Source organism: Echiichthys vipera, assembly GCF_963691815.1.
Source record: "Echiichthys vipera genome assembly, chromosome: 9".
Lineage (NCBI taxonomy): Eukaryota > Metazoa > Chordata > Actinopteri > Perciformes > Trachinidae > Echiichthys > Echiichthys vipera.
The window spans coordinates 28,485,031-28,501,774 of NC_139834.1; the positions used below are offsets into that span (position 1 = coordinate 28,485,031).

The 16,744-nt window shown below is 45.1% G+C and overlaps 1 protein-coding gene across 1 annotated transcript; it reads right to left on the reverse strand.

Moving 5' to 3' along the window:
* Nucleotides 1-3,804: 3,804 nt before the first annotated feature.
* On the reverse strand, nt 3,805-7,912 carry pim1 (Pim-1 proto-oncogene, serine/threonine kinase). The gene is made up of 6 exons (XM_083919373.1): nt 7,494-7,912; nt 7,120-7,226; nt 6,955-7,005; nt 6,450-6,816; nt 5,689-5,865; nt 3,805-5,575 (listed from the first exon to the last, which is right to left on the reverse strand). Exons 1-6 carry the CDS (start codon nt 7,573-7,575, stop codon nt 5,361-5,363), a joined length of 999 nt encoding a protein of 332 aa, XP_083775499.1. The 5' UTR covers nt 7,576-7,912; the 3' UTR covers nt 3,805-5,360.
* Nucleotides 7,913-16,744: the final 8,832 nt, after the last annotated feature.

Consider the following 16,744-nt stretch of genomic DNA (forward strand, 5'->3'; position numbering starts at 1 on the left):
TCGCGGGGGCAGCAGCTTTAGCAGGGGACCCCAAACTTCCCTTTCCCGGGCCACATTAACCAGCTCTAACTGGGGGATCCTGAGGCGTTCCCAGGCCAGTGTGGAGATCTAATCTCTCCACCTGGTCCTGGGTCTTCCCCGAGGCCTCCTCCCAGCTGGACGTGCCTGAAACACCTCCCTAGGGAGGCGCCCAGGGTTCATCCTTACTAGATGATCCTGAACCTCCTCAACTGGCTCCTTTCAACACAAAGGAGCAGCGGCTCTACTCCGACTTCCTCATAAAAACATCAACTATTGCCTCTTTATAACTTCTCGACAAAAATCAGTAGAGACAAGACAAAAATACTTTGGATTCTATCTTTGGTTTCCATTTAGTGATGACCTGCCACCCATCTTTTTTTTTAAATCTTTTATCTCTAAGTGAACAAAGGCTGAGAAAGTAGAACATGACCTTTTAGAAAAAAGTCCTGCTTTGCAACTGAAATACTTTAAACAACAGCAGAGCTCGGTTGCGTTTTGGGACGTTCATTACAACACCTGCCAACGTGCAGTCTGATGTGGCGCGTGGTTCTCCGAACGACAGGGGAAATGAACGGTGATTCACTGAAAAACCACCTGCGGTTTCTGTTACACCGTAATCTCTTCAGGGAAATTGTATGTTGCCTGAGTACCTGAAGAAGAAGAAAGGCAGCATCAGATCAGACAGATCGCTGCTGACTGACACTCCACTTTGAATTCATGCTGAAAATGACATTTTTATTTTTAGGGCTGGTTTCCTTTGATGGCCTCTATTATTATCTGGATACAAAAATACATGCAGGGAGTTGAATGGAGCCGCTGCAGTATATATGTATCTACAGGGGCGACTGTGGCTCAGTGGGAGATTGGGTCGTCGTCCGTTCGAGAGATCGGCCGTTCGATCCCCACCTCCCCCCGGTCCACATGTCGAAGTGTCCTTGGGCAAGACACTGAACCCAGAATTGCTCCTCGTGCTGCGCATTGGTGTGTAAATGTGGTGTGAATGGTTAGATTAGATGGTCTGTAGATGTCCACTGCCATCAGTGTGAATGTCTGTGTTTATGTGACACTGTGAAAGCGCCTTGAGTAGTCAGAAGACTAGAAAGGCGCTATATAAGTACAAGTCCATTTACAGTATATTTCAGTCCCCATCCATCCATTCAAATCACCGCTGCCAAACGCACATTGTGTTCCCTTGACAGGATCTGACAGGGTCCGATGGGAGCAGCGGCATTTCCAGCCTTCGTGTAATTTGCTGTTGTGTAAATCTTCGTTTGGCTGTGGGTGAAGGAAGATTAGCGGCGAGGTCAGGATTCCTTCAGGGGCATTCAGGGGCACCGCAGCTGATTAAACCTACAACTGTTATCTAAGAGAGCAGATCCGTGATAGGCTGCTGCCTGCTGGTCACGATCACCACTCAAACGTCCAGATTAACCCACAAGAGCATCTGCAGCGAGTTAGCGGGATTAAACCCGTGAAGACAAGCGGTGGCCCACATTCCAGCAGACAATTGGCGACAATAGGGCGACAGCTTACAACTGATGCTACAAGAAGTATCTACAGTATATCCTTTAATTAAGTACTGTTGGGTTAAGCATTACTATTAACAGTGCAAAAATACTCTGCATTCAAACAATTAAAAAGTACATATTATTGTTCTTTTATTGCTTTTAAATGAAATTGCTTTGGGGATAACGATGACCTGGACAAATGAGCATTTTCACAGGCGTACTTTTTATGCATTATACAATTTAATTATTATTATTAGCAATGCATAAACATGTAGGCAGGATTTTTACGTTGGACGAAAGAGCTATTTTAACTACATTATGCTTACTTGCTTAGATGTCCGTCCTCCATGGAGCTGGGTCTGTCCCACATTCATGCCTGTTTCATTTCATTTTTCATTTTTATTTCATTCTTTAGAAAAGAAATGAAAGGGAGCAGAAAGAAGATAAACTTATAATGTCCGCCCCTTGTTCGGCATTTCACAAATAATGATTTTAAAAAAAAAATCCCATTTGGGGCGCTTACATATGTCAACTTTGCAGAACGAATACAAAATTAAAATTCACTTTTTCTGCTAAACAGCATCATCTTACGTTTCTTATAATAGCGCTTTTACACGTTTCTTGATCATTTTAATTTCACTATTTAAATTGCCTGTTATAGTGAAGGTTTTCGTTGCCACCGTACTCTACGGGGGAATTGTTGGGTCTGTGTAAATCATACATAAGTCATAGAGTGTGGTCTATACCTACTCTGTAAAGTGTCCTGAGATAACTCTTGTTATGATTTGGCACTATAAATAAAATTGAATTGAACTTACCAAAGGGGACAAAGAGAACCCCAGTGACCCCAGGATTTCTGTTGGTCAACTGGTTGTATGGAATTTAATTGTCATTTATGATACTGTATAAAATGTACACTATCAAGTAAGGATTCGTGCATTTTTGCTTCATCTTCTCGGCCCCAGTTCAGACTGAATGTTGGCATTACTGCGGGTCTTGGTCATCTAACGGTGAGGAGAGCAACAGGGGGCCCAAAAACACATTTCTGCCCCGGGCCTCAGACAGGTTAAGCCAGCCATGCTGCAAAGTTATTTTAACACATAGTAATACACCATATAAATATCATATATATACTTGTGTAAATACTTCACAGACACATTAGCAGCGGTTTAACAAAGCTGGACATCCTGATATGTCTCTACGTCCTCTGTTCGTGTGTGTGTGTGTGTGTGTGTGTGTGTGTGTGTATTTTGAGATGTCATGTCAGATCACCCTCAGACAAATAATACACGAGTATGTAGGACGAAGGAACCATTTTCTATCAAAAATGAAGTCAGTGCCGCTTGCACTTCTTGATGATTCTTGCACTTTTTGGGTACTATCTTCATGGTTGAATGCATTAAGGGCGCACTCACACTGTCCACTCGTACCGTGCCCCGGGCTTTAGGGTTCTTGTCCCCCCCTCCAGGCCCGTTCGTACTCACACTACCTGGGCCTGGAAATAAAGCCTGCATCAATCGATCCCTGACTGCATTTGAGTCCTCATTTTACCAAGTCCTAACAGTATGGTTACGTAGTCACTGAATGAGCAAGAGGTGACAGAGTCTGACTCGAGTTGAGTGTCTACACAACAAACTCCTCTCTCAAACTGGGACGTCTGCTAGTTGCCCCCTCAAAAAGAACAGCACATTGTTGGTCAGTGACATTTCTGTAACATGTTGAGCTTATAACCTACCTATACACAGGTGGGATGCTGAATTAGTGTGGAGGGGGCAGCACTGAGTGTCACTTAGGGCGCACTCACACTGTCGCACCGTCCCGTGCCCCGTGCTTTAGGGTACTTGTCCCCCCTCCAGGCCCGTTTGTACTCACACTACCTGGGCCTCGGAGAATGCTTCTTGCTGCCTATACGTCATCACGCCGTAACACGTCACACGCATTGATTGACGTCATTGCGATGTGTCGCTTACTGTAATTCCCTTCTGGACAAAACCAACAGCTAAATGAATGTAATGTTTTCTCTTCTATGCAAGCACATCTGCCTTATCTTATCATCTGTTCTCCATATCCTCTGCTTTTCTACGGAGGTGTCTAACAGGAAAATTGCATAACCTGCTGACCTAGTTAATTCTATTCATGTTAAAAAGTCTCTAAGTTTGTATTTTTTACTTTTATATGAGTGTTTTTGTTACTGTGATACGTTTGTCCGTGTGTAACATGTATGTGGTTTATGTTACAGAGGGTTTTACTTGAAGCAATGCAGAGGAGTCGAGTGTCATAGTTAAAAAAATATTTATTGAAATTGTATAAAAATAGTTTCTAACATAATTTACAATTCTAACTTGAATGGAAGAAAAAAAAACACATTCCAAGCTGATATCATGAAACCAGAAGAGTTTTCTCATTCTCAGATCTCACACACACACACACTCACACTCTCTCTCACACACACACACACTCTCTCTCTCACTCACACACATACACACACTCCCTCTCTCACACACACACACACACAGCGCGTAACAAAACCAGTTACCATCAGTAGACGTTCAATGTTCTGATACATTAAGATGGAAGTGCTTTCGGGACTATTTACACGTTATTTACATTACATACACACATCTGCTCTTTTTCAAATTTCAATCCATAAATATGTTCAGAAAACAATTCATCTGGTCTGTCTTTCTTAATAATCTGTGGGCCCTTCAGTGACTGTGGAATGAAATACACGCAAGCCGAAATTCTCTAATAAATAAATAAATAAATCCATTCTGAGCTCATTGAGTGTGAGAGAGAAGTCACAACAATAATAAATATGTCATTTATAATTTACAATTCTTGTCCCCACTGTGTTTTAAGACCTGTCTGAGGCACTGTTTGAACACAAACAAATTGAAGTGAAGAGCAGAGGATGTTGTATTTCGATATGGTTCCGTTTGCATTGCGGTGTGCGTTCGGGCGGGTGTGAATGAGCCGCCGTGTTTGTATACGGCTACAACACGAGCAGAAGAGGAAGTGGAGGTTGTAGAGTAGAGGTGGATTCTGTAGTAAAGAGAGCGAGGTAAGTCCAGTGTTTCTTTTTTACGAGTTGTTTGCACGTGGTGCTGCCGGAGCTATGAGGTTCGTCTGGTTGCAAACGACATCGGAGTAGAAGTAGTGATAGCGGTGGTTGTAGATGGCATAGGCTTTACTGATCTAGGCCCACAAGAGGAAAACAAAACAAACAATATAAAGCCTTGTACAGAGTAAGGAGCAAGAAGGTCTCTCTGAGAAGAAGAGCCTTTTCGCTTCCACAAATTCAAGTATTTTCAGGGTCCCCCGACAATCTCACAGAAGGCACTTTTTTTTGAAAGATAACGCTCCGCTTCGCCTCTGCCTTTCCCGTTCTGCTGCGACAGAGAATAGAGGGAGAGAGCAGAGTACAGTGCAGCGAGAGGTTACGTAACGCTGTCCATTAGTAGAACAGTAGGCGCGTGTGCTGTATTTGCTCAGCGTGCGTGTCCGCGCATATAGAGCGCGCCCTCCTCCAGACTGATGAACACCTGTTGTGTAGATGCAACGAGGATGGTGTTCGGATAACTGCCTGGAAAATCAAGTAGTCGGGGAGGTGACGGAGAGGGTCTGGCCTGCCGGGTTGAAACCGAGACAAGGCGGCTTTGTCGTGACCTCGGTTTTGCCCGCGCGCCGTCCTTTACACCTTGCTCTTGTCTGTGTCGGGACCGCCGGCCTATGCGCTGCCCCGTACTCTGCTTCAAGTCTGTTACACAAGTCTTTAGTAATAGTCTCTTGTGTCAGCGAGGTCCAGTTCGGATCAGAGGCCTTGTGCCTCTATCACCGAGCCACGGCCACTGCTGTGGGTGTGAAGGCCGTGGGCTCATGGCCGATGCTGTGCAGCCTGATCTCTGTGGTCGTCTTCTCCGTCTGCACCGTGGACGGGATGACGGAGGAGGACGTGCTCTGCATCCACGAGTGGTTGATGATGTCCTCGAAGGATGGGCGGTCGGCTGGCCGCAGAGACAGACACCACTTGATGAGCTGTTGGCATTCTGGAGGAGGAGGAAGGGATGGGAAACCAATAAGTCTGGAGCAATGAACTGAGTATGAAATATCCCGCACCTGCCACAGGAAAGCTAGAGCGGGCACTTTGAGGTGAATTTACCTGTGGAGATTCTCCTCCGGAAGAGGACCTGCCCTCTTGTGATCTCCTCGTCGTGTTCGAAAGGAATGTCCCCGCACACCATGTCGTAGAGCAGGACACCCAGGGACCAAACTGTGGCAGAGCGCCCGTGATAGCGATGATATTTGATCCACTCTGGTGGGCTGTACACTCGTGTGCCTGTCGGGTGAGAGGGAATAAAAAACATCTTTAAAAAACTGCAACCTCTTTTTATAACAATGCACAAATAAACACAACCATCAGATACATCTAAGCACGGATGCAACCTCTTTGAACTGATTGTAATAGCATTCTAGTTTCAAAGTGAAAGCATTGCAGAGGGGGTTGGATGATTAAAACAGAGTGCAGGTTTATCAGCTGAGCTCTTTCTATTATCTGGGCTCAGGTGCCAGGGAGCGTGAAAGGCAGTGTGTGTGTGTGTGGTGAGAGAGGGATAGGAGTGTGTGTGGGAGGGGGAGCGGACATGTGACTTTGTTTACAAACTTTGAGTTGTAAAAATGCAGCTTCCCTCCCATAGGGGTCGCCAAAGCAAAGGAAGTGGTGCTCAGCCGGTATTAATAGGCTGCTGTGGGGGGATGTCAGAAATGACACAACCTAGGAATTCCTGCTGGGGTGTGTGTGAGCGCAAATCATGAGACTAACGTGGGCTCTGCTGAAATGGCTGTGACGGTAAAAAAAAATCTCACCCTGCTGCATCCAGTTAAAATACACTCAAATTCTACATCGCAGCATTGATGACTCACCGTCAAAGTCTGTGTATATGGTGTCTTTCAGCAGGGCACCGGAGCCGAAGTCGATGAGCTTCATCTCTCCGGTGCGGAGGTCGATGAGGATGTTCTCGTCTTTGATGTCCCGGTGCACCACCCCGCAGCTGTGGCAGTGGCGCACGGCCTCCAGCACCTGGCGGAAAAAGCTCCGCGCCAGCTCCTCCGGTAAAGCACCCTTCTCCGTGATGAAGTCGAACAGGTCCTTGACGTTTTCGGGCCTCTCCATCACGATGATGAAGCTGTCCGGTCGCTCGAACCAGTCCAGCATTTTGATCACGCCGCGGAAGCCTGTGCCGACCTTCTTTAACAACACGATCTCCATCGGGACCCGGGAGCCATTCGGCTGCAAAAAAACAACAATAACACCCATTATTATCTATTACACATGCTCAAATAATGTCCAAACACTTTACGAAAGCACTCTATTATATCTTGACATGATAATTAGGAGCATAACACTGTTGTATGGAGCATTACTCACCAGCTCTCCCCACTCGGAGACTCTGTCCTTGGCCACATGTTTGACAGCAACCTACGGGGGCGAAGAAGACACCGTCAATTCACACGTAAATACAACAAGCCAACGTATAAGAAAGTGTTTAAAACAGCATTTCTTATTAATATAATATAATAAGGGGTTACTAACCGGAGCTCCGTCGGCTGTCCTCGTACCGGTGTAGACGGTACCGAAGCCGCCGCTGCCCAGCACCGCGCCGACCTGGTACAGCTTCTCGAAAGCCTCCTTCTCCTTCACTGCGGGAGATCAAAGGAGCCGGTAAATACAAGGAGATACATTGGGGCCGGCACGCTACACACATCAAAGCACCGGCACTACGAAGATATTACAACATAATAACACGGCTAATATGTTGTTAATACGTCCAATAATGCTTTAAAAACTATCTGCCGTCCTTGAAAACGCAGCACATGCGAGGCTGAGCCGGGATAAGCGGGCGAACAGCCATTGCTGCAGCCGCGTCCTCCATGACGACACGAGGGGGCAAAGAAGGGGCTGCTAACCTTGGTGAACTTGGAGCTGGATCTTCGCCGGCATGTCTACGGTGGAGATGTGAGCCAGGGAATTGAGCTTGGACAGCAGCATTCCTTTAAGGATATCCACCCGAGACCCGTGTGTGTAGTCGTAGTAGCAGTAGTCTTCCTCGGTTTGTAACAGTAGTTTTATTCCTCTCCGGTCTCCCGTGTCGAGCTTTAAGTCCACGTTGCGGGAGCAAAAATGCGGTATAGGGATCCTCTCATCCGGATAGAAGGAAAAATGAGAATCCAGGTAGGGGGGAAATATAGCCACGAAACGTCGTCCCCGAGGTATGAATATCTAAATCACGGTGAAACCACGACCGGTCCCCCGCAATGTTTTGTAAACAGTTGGGATATAAACAGAAAAAGACGGTGCTCGGCTGCGCGCTACTTCAGTCACACACCGGCTCTTGGAAACAACGGCGAGGAGGGGGGAGGACGGTTATAAGGCGGTAGTAATAGGGCGCTACGTCACGCTCTGACGTGCCCCCCGTTCCCCCTCCCATTTCCGCCCTCTGAGCCAATAGGAGTGCGAATACGCGGCTCCAACGCGCGTCAGTGGAATCAAAAATAAAGCCAACCTACCGGCTGGGCCAGACGCAGACATGGCGGGAATAAAAACGCGCTAAAAGAAGAGGAAAAAAAGCAGGGGGAGGGGGTAAGGGAGACTAAAGTAGTTATTATGAATTCAAGTTTCAAGGGGAATGCAAATACAAAGCCGAGTGAACCCCCCGACCGTCTCCTCACTTCGCGGGAAAAGTGAGTCAGACTAGAAAATGCCAGACTAATGTTATGAACAGGCTGCACAACAACACATGCAAGCGTCAAGTTACTGCAACTGGATGCGTCATTTTCGTGTTGTTTTTATTTCAAAGGGCGCTTTAGACACAGTTGCTATAATTAAAGTCTTTATGAATAGTTCGCGCGTCTCTTCTTCGCTTGTTGCGTCTGCACCGAAGCGGCCACATGGCTTTTAATAAAGACGCGCGGAGACAAACAGCCCGAGAGCAGTTCATCAGATGCCCCAGGGCTATTCTAACCCCCTGCCATTTACCTGATTATTTTCACATTAAACACAGAGGCCCATTGGTCGAAGTGAAGTCCAGGACTATGGTCCTTTATTTGAGTTGCCTGACAATGCGTCTCCAGCGGCCGCGCATCAAAGCGCGCCGGGGAGAATAGGCGCATTCCTCTCATTCTTTCAAATTGGGTGGCCGGGTTTGCAGCCGTTCACAGGATGTGGGAAACTGGAGATAAAAAGACTTCCATTTACTCCCCCCCCTCCTCCCTATCCTCCTCCTCTCTCTCTCTCTCCTCCTCCTCCCCCCTCCACCCTCCTTTTCCCGCGCATGTTATTGTCAGAATGGCAGCCCCCCACTCCCCTTCTCATTCCCCTGCCTGAATTAAGTTTGGGTTTCCTTTGAGATGTCATGGCAAGTTTGTAAACTATCCCCATGCTGATATATCGTATTTCATCAATGTGTAATGGGACAATGTCTAAATTTAATGGGAGGTTAGAAGGAAAAGTTTGTTATTTAGTTCTTTTTCATGGAATTCATGCAACTTCATTTAATAATAAAGTGTTATATTATCCAATGCATAAGCAATCCTTTATCAAAATGCACCTGTGTCATTGCATCCCTGTGCACGAGGAGATCTGAAAAACAGAAAGAAAAGTTTATTATTATGTATTAGTTTATTTAAAAGGGGACAGTGTGATTTCATAAAACACACGATTACACATGGTTCAAAAAAGCCAGAATTAGCCAGAAGGCTAGTTTTCATCTGCAGTCCCCTGAACATGATGTGAAAAAGCAATAAAACAATATAAAAAAGTAGAAAAGAAAAGAAAAAGACAGAAGGAAAAAGAAAATAGCACACAATACATGTACAATATAATACAAAATACACATGTAAGCACTTACAAAAAATACAACATCACAACATAACAGTTTATCATGACATCAAAACATCACAACAGGCTTCTCTCTCACTGTTGATAAGCCACATGTTACATATTTCTGTGAAGGCCTCGTGTGCTGTGAGTGGTTTAACCTCCTCAAACCACATGTTTGTCATAAAGTACTTAAAAAGTTGATGGTACCATTTGATAGAGTGTTTCCAGGTCACCCGGCTGACTGGAATGAAAACGAGAGCATGGGAGTGTTTGTACTTGCTTTATGGATGCCCCCGGGCGAATTCCTTCAATACCTCTGACATGTTTGGAGACAATATGCAAATCGGGTGCTGCCACCCAACTCCTGAGTTTCCCTGTCAAGCAATCACAAGTGAAAGTGTTCAAATAATATGGTTTTAAAGTAGTTAAAACAATGGAATAGACTGTGAAACCAAAGCACACCTTGCTTTGTCTCGTTTGTGTACGTGTGTGAGTAGAAGTTGAGCTTTTCTTGCTCTTCATGCAATGCATGAATTTCAAATGTGAATGATGTCGTTAGGCTGCAGCAGTAGTACTAATATTTCAAAGTTGAAGCACGAGTGGTTTTATTGTCCTGAATGGTCCAGAGAGGAGTGTGCATGTGAGTGTGAGTCCATGCTCGGTCGGGGGCACCGAAGAGGTGTGTGAAAACGGAGAGGACCAAAGCGACGAGTGTGACAGTGATCGCAGGATACCAAATGCCACCGGTGAGCGCATCTTTGTGGGGCTGCAGATATACCCTGCCTGCATGATCAGCAGGGCTCAAATGGCAGCCATCTAACCCCATCTGTCAGAAGGACACAATATTAGTTGCACCGCTCGCTTCGGGGCCAGCTGCTCCATCCAATCTCTAAAAGTCTCCCCTGAGGAGAGGGCAACAGGTTCTTACTGTAAAGCGGGGCGTGACAGTTCTTTATGTCCCTGATCACCAAATGGATTCATAGTGCAGCCCTGTATGTGACGAGCCACAGTCACTCAAGGTTTTGACACCTCTTTCTCGTACGTATCGGCCCCGAGCCGCACACACTGAAACTCGAAACTAGAGGACACAAGGGAAAATAGCACCGTGGCAAAAGGTTTGACTTACATAACATGAATGACTTCCTCATTCTAGAGAAATAGAAACCCTCTCCCCCCCACGGGAAACTTTCACAACGCCAATTATATTTCTACATGTAACATGTTATATATATATATATATATATATGAGCAGTATGTGCAGAATCCACTGGTATTTATGACGTTTCTGTTTTAAAAGAAAAACACTTTTGGTGCAATAAATGCATAAATCAGTGCATGCAGAGAGTTTCAAGTAGTTAACGTGTCTGCAGTTCATATTTTTGTGTTTTTTACACTTGGTGATACAAACAATAACAAATAAATAGGAGTATCGATTCGTTCTTTGGCCAAAAGCATAATAGAATAAGCAAATAAAAACATATTTAACATAATCCTCCATATATGCACATGCCTTTGCAAACCCACATCTGCAAAGACAATAATTCTTGCAACACACACATCTACATCAATCTATGAGAGGTGTTGTGTTGTACTGCAGTTTCTGAACTTAGTGTTCTTTACATTTGATTGTTAAATACTGACAATGTGAGACCACTCCGTGTTAATTCATCTTTGTATCTGTAGCACTAAAAGCTCAAATAAAATATATGTTTGTGCTCATTTCGTAAACACAAATTTAATGGTTGAATAAATAGGGACTTTAAAACACATGCCTCACGTCCCACTTGATCTTGATCCTGTAAGTTAGTTTCCTTTTTGTGCAACGTCGTGTTGTCATTGATGTCGCAAAGTGAAGCTTCCTACAAACTCTGTTATCTCCCTGACCCATCGCTACACCCTTGACCCGCACGCCACCTCCACCCTTCATGACAAAGTTATACCACTTCCCGTGTAGCATATTAACCACCTTAAGCACACACTTGATTCTTAGATGATTCACTTTTACCCACGTGGCCTTGTAGTCTCTACTCAAGACTTATACTGTCTTTTTGTTCCTCTGCCTCTCCCTCCTTCACTCTCTTCTGTCCTCGTGGATGTCGTAAAAGGCCCCTTGTCTGCATTTCAAACACTTGTTCATCCATCAATCATGATGTCCAGCCAATCAACCTCCCCAGCTGTCCTCACATCCCACCTGCTGCCACTCTGTAAGTGGCAGGAAAATAATCATGGAGGTGGACCAGACAGGTGTGGTCTTTAACGTCTCCCGATTCCCTCAACAGGAAAACCAACGAGTAATGGACAGAGCGTGGCCTCCGCGGAAATGTGCGTGTCATCTGCGAACAGATAATTGCATAGCACCCTGAGATATCTTCCTTTACATGTACTTTATGCTTTAACTACCCGTATGGAAACGAGACTCGTAAATGCCAGCTGTAATTAGTTTAGGTAAAAGCCTGCAGGCCTTTCTTTAAAGATGCATAGTGATGACTGTGTTTAGGGTTAATGCACTTTCTCTGTAATTTCCCCCCCATGATGGTTTTGATACTGTACGGACAGCCTTCACGGCGATAAATTAAGTGCATACAATGAATACAACTCAGCGCTGCAGATGTGTAACTATTCCCAACTAAAGGATAATTGCTGTGATTTTATATTTAAACGGCTTGAAGCCTACGACGAGCCGGAGCAGCCTTTCAACGTTTGTGATGGTAATGCAGATGAATGGAGTTCTCTTAATAAATGGGTTGGAGTGACACATAAAAATTATATGCATCATTACATTGCAATAATTTCGCTTTATAAATGCTTCAGGATAATTATGCGTGTGTAACAACATATGCATGGCTTTTTAATAGAGATATGATCTATTAAGAAAGCTACGGCTACATTTTTCAAAATGAAGCTTTTATGTCTGTGAAAAGGCAATTTCACGTCATAAATGTAACCATTAAGCCATTATCTTCTGAAGCGCTAATGTTAAATCACTTAAAGCACGCTAGAAGTCATTCGTATGCTCTCCGCTGACAGCCTGTCACCCTGGATATGTGGTGAGCTATGGGGTCTACAGATGTGGAATGAAGCCAGGTGTGTCGTGGTGTTGTGTGAGCCGTGACAGTGATTGACAAAGATAACCCCGTAATTACAGGAGGGTCGTAATACTGCCCTGCAGCTCAGCAGGAGGAGCAGCCTTGCTCATTGCCAGACAATGAGGCCTTCAGGGTCATCATTTCTTATTTAGTCTTGATGGTCAGGTTTGATGATTGCAGGATTATAATCAAACAAGCAGTTTATGGATTTGTGCTGTTACCTCATCGGCCCTCTCAACACTGATCTCCCTTAAAATGTCTGTGGAGAAAGTTATGGCTGGCAGCTGCCCACTCTGAGAACACAGAACCTGGAAGTCGCCAACCCGACCACCCTACGGGGATCCAACCTTAAACACACACATACACAAATAAACACAAACTCTGAAACATTAGCCGACAGGCCTCCAAATTAGCTGCAAAGGCTTTTAAAGTCTCCCCAAATAAGGAAAGCATCAGCACGTGTGAAAGTTTGTGTGGGGTGCATATTGGGGAGGGTGAATTATTTTTAGAGGTGTCTTAAATGAAGAAGGAATGGTTGTGTGGTGGGCAACCTCTGGTGTGGCCTGCCCTCTCCTCAGGTAGCCTCTTACCCCCTCCTCGCCTCAGCTCCTGAGAGGTCTTGACTGGCGGGGCCATGGGAAAAGGCTCCAGTGGACATCAAAGGCCGGCTTTTGTGGGAAAACACCACAGAGGGCCTGTAGAATACCCTAAAGGTCGCCTCGGGTCAACATTCATGTCAGCACAGGCCTGGTTCAGGGTCAGAGGTTGTCGGCATACCTACCCAGCGCCACACAGACTGTTCTTCCAGGAAATGATTCCCACTTGTCTCAATTAGGAGGTAGCTAGTGAAGGGCCTGTGTAAGGTTTGTTTATAGCTATAGTTGCGCTTATTAAGGAGGAGGGTATAATCTGATAGTAAAGAGGGCAGGATGCCTTTAAGGTTGCCGGTGGTTACAATAATAGGATTGTGGTCAGCTTCGGACCAGTCCATATGGGGGTTCAGATCGCAGGAAATAACACTTCCTAGTTTATCCCTCTGATGCCAGTTGATAATGACACTGTTGACAGGAGTGATTACATGATATCCTATGAAAAAAATAAAAATAACACAAGTTTGTTAGCTCTGTGACAATGTATAATAAATAATAACACTGACCATAAGCAATAGTGAGCTGACTTTTTGCCTTCGTCATGTAGCTTTAGCCTCAGTCTTTTAGATGGTATCATGTACTATGTAACCATCTTATACATATTTAAGACCATTTTACTAGAATATTGTTGGAAACTGAACAAGATGGAACATTTAACCAGTCTGCCGGAGACAGTGTTTTCAACCCTATTGTAGTACAGGGATGCATGTGTCTTTGTCTCACCAAAACCTTGCCCAAGGATCGGGATTCAAACTCCAGTCTTGAAATGAAAGGCTTTGGGCAGCCCCGAGATTGGATTGGGACGCTACTTGGCTCGTAAGACTGGTGAAGTACAGGGAGGGTGTTATTGTAGTTCTTACGGAAGAATGGTAGGAGGCTGGCATCTGTCGGTCTTTTCCGGTGTCATATGCATTTGAGTAACGCTCGCTTGCTGCGTCCTGGGTTGTGAACCTGCTTCCATCGTTGTGAACTGTTCACATTTGGATACAGATTTTAAAAACATCCCCTCTTGTTCAGGTTGCTGTATCTCTTGTGATGTGTCAAGTGTACTGGTGTCAGACTGAGTTATTACCTTTCTCTGCGCCCTTTTTATCAGTGAATGTTGTTTTAGATCCATTGTTCACAACAATGAACAACGTGTTCACCAGGCATCATTAGAGCGATGCAGCCTTTGCAGAGCATTTCCCCTGATGCACCTGGCCTTATTATTGTGCATTTTAATTGCCGCTCTATTGATAATTGCCTCAGTAATTTTCTTCAGCAAGTAACCTGGCTCACTAGACATGCTAAGGTGCTGGACCTTCCTGGGGAGACTACAAATCTGATTACAAAGCTCCTCCTCTGATCATAATAAAGCTCATTTAGTTCCAGTCGAGTCTGAAGAGAGAAAGGACCGAGCTCAAGGAAGTTGTGGTCGCAGTTTTAGCTGGGCTATTGTACTGAATGTACAAATGGATACATTTTTAAAGAATCCGGTGATTTAGATTATTGGATCGTGGTTGATCCAATAAGAAGGTGCCAAAAATTGCAGTTTGTCAAGTGGTCAATAGGAGCAGGTTTTGTAATAGAGGAATTTCTCATTGACCCCCATGTTAAATAGGCCATTTTCATAGCATAATTACACCTATTTAAGGCCTGGTACAAAACAACATTCTAGCCTCCATGACAATACTGAGGGTGGTGGATTTTTTGTACCAGGCTAGTTTTTATTTTATTGGAAGTTAAAGTTTATGAATATTAGGGTAACGTGTGCTGTACCTAGCCTAGCTACCTGGTGGTGGTGCCAACGTGGCTAATCCAGTATACGTCAGCCAGATGGGCCTATCTCCCTCTCCCCAAAGTCACATCAATGCTCTTTTTTTGGTAAGTGGAAATGAGGCGGACAAGATGGCGACTCCCATAGGCGAATACGATTGGATCGAGTTGAGAGAACGGACTTCGAGCGAGAGGCTACGTCCATTTTTTATACAGTCTGTGATTTAGACACACTCACTTACAAAATATCATGCTAAAATGGCCTACTTTCTGTTGACGTGTCCACATAGTGTTTTTTCTGGCAGAAAGGTGCTCAAAACGTTGTCTGTGGGGTTTTGTGTCTGTGACAATGACATCGATATTACCTGGGTGGCTATAGCTAACAACAAGATAACGACAACAATGCGTGCTGTGATAAAAGCACCCAATTTTAATCATGAGTTCTCTAGACAGCGGTGGAAGGCTGTAGGATTTTAATATTGTTAGTTGGCTTTATTGATTTTTAGACAAACAGAGAGCAGAGAGTTCCAGTAAATGGTTCTCTGTCCAGTTCACTCTCAACCTCCACAAGGTTCCTTCAGGGCTGTTTAGGGCAAAGGGTCAATTGGTGATCCGTCATTCCTGCAAACCCAACCCAGCCCCGGATGATGCACCACCTTGGCTTTGCACCAAAACACCACAGCCCCTCCAGCGGTGTCGCAATGGCTTTAAGGGACTCTAAGGGAAGTGTGGATTAGGGGGTGAGGGGAGCTGCATGCCTTTGGATCGTGAATAAGAGATAGCGAGGAATGTGCTGAAACAGGAACAAGGCTGCTGGTGTCACCTTCCCACGGAGGTTAAGAGGAAGGGTGAGGGGTGGGGTTGTTTAGTGGGGGGTGTACACATTTATCCACGTGGGAAACAGACAGTAGTGACATATTAAACTGTCGTCTCACAAACAGCCCAGTGACACTGTTGCCAGTCACTGTTTAAGAATGTTGGCAGTGGGATTATTGCAAACTTCCCACAGGGACGGGATAGGGGTTTCTGCCGTTGCCCTTTCTTTATATTTGGCAATCAGCTGGTGTGTTTTCGTTTAGAGCGGGGCGGAGACAGAAAGAATGGACCATTTATTCACGTGAGAAACAACTTCAGAGACAGGTTACACCGACGCCACCTATTAATAGCCCTGTTCCAAGCGAATACGTGTCCTCGGCTAAGTTGTGGAACACTTCGAAAATCCCCATGACTAGCAAAAGCACTAGTTTTGCCTTTTTTTTCCATTTAAAGTTTTTTTCAGCTGCTCTATTTGGTTTCTGCCTCTCTATTCAGCCCCCACTCAACTGCCTCCCTCTCTCCCTCACCCCCGCCTCACTCCCAACCCCACCCCCTGACACTGTTTACAGTTGATTTGCATTGTGGCCCAGAGAGTCGGGTAGGCAGTTATTGTTGTTGTCGTGATGGCAGAGGGGTTTTCCCACCAGCTTCTCCTTCTCCTACAGCTGAATCAAAACACTCTGTGTTTTACCGGTGATGTCATGGCCCAGAAACTACTCAAAGCTGCTTCCCTGGGAAACCCCATATCAGGAAGTCCAGACGATTTTTTTCCCCCTCCTTGATTGTTATAGCAGAGCAGCTTGGAAGAGACTGTGCGGTTTCTGATTAGGTTCCCATACCCTGCCGGTGTATACAGCCAGCACAAACCCGCTGAACTCAGACAGCACTGTTCGGCTACTTATCTGCCCCGCTTTTTTCATTGCTTTGTTTTAAACAGATGATTTTTGCTATAACAATCACACTGAAGAATATAATTTGGATACAGCCCCTGCACTGAAAAAGGCTCCTCCTGCCAATATCTATGATTCATTG

Bases quoted from the DNA above. Each gene is read 5' to 3' on its own strand.
- pim1 (XM_083919373.1), bottom strand. From the start codon at position 7,575: ATGCTGCTGTCCAAGCTCAATTCCCTGGCTCACATCTCCACCGTAGAC. The intron at 7,227-7,493 runs GTTAGCAGCCCC...GATCTCCCGCAG, and splicing joins CCAGCTCCAAGTTCACCAAG to TGAAGGAGAAGGAGGCTTTC. The intron at 5,866-6,449 runs GTGAGTCATCAA...CTCACCCGACAG, and splicing joins CATATACACAGACTTTGACG to GCACACGAGTGTACAGCCCA.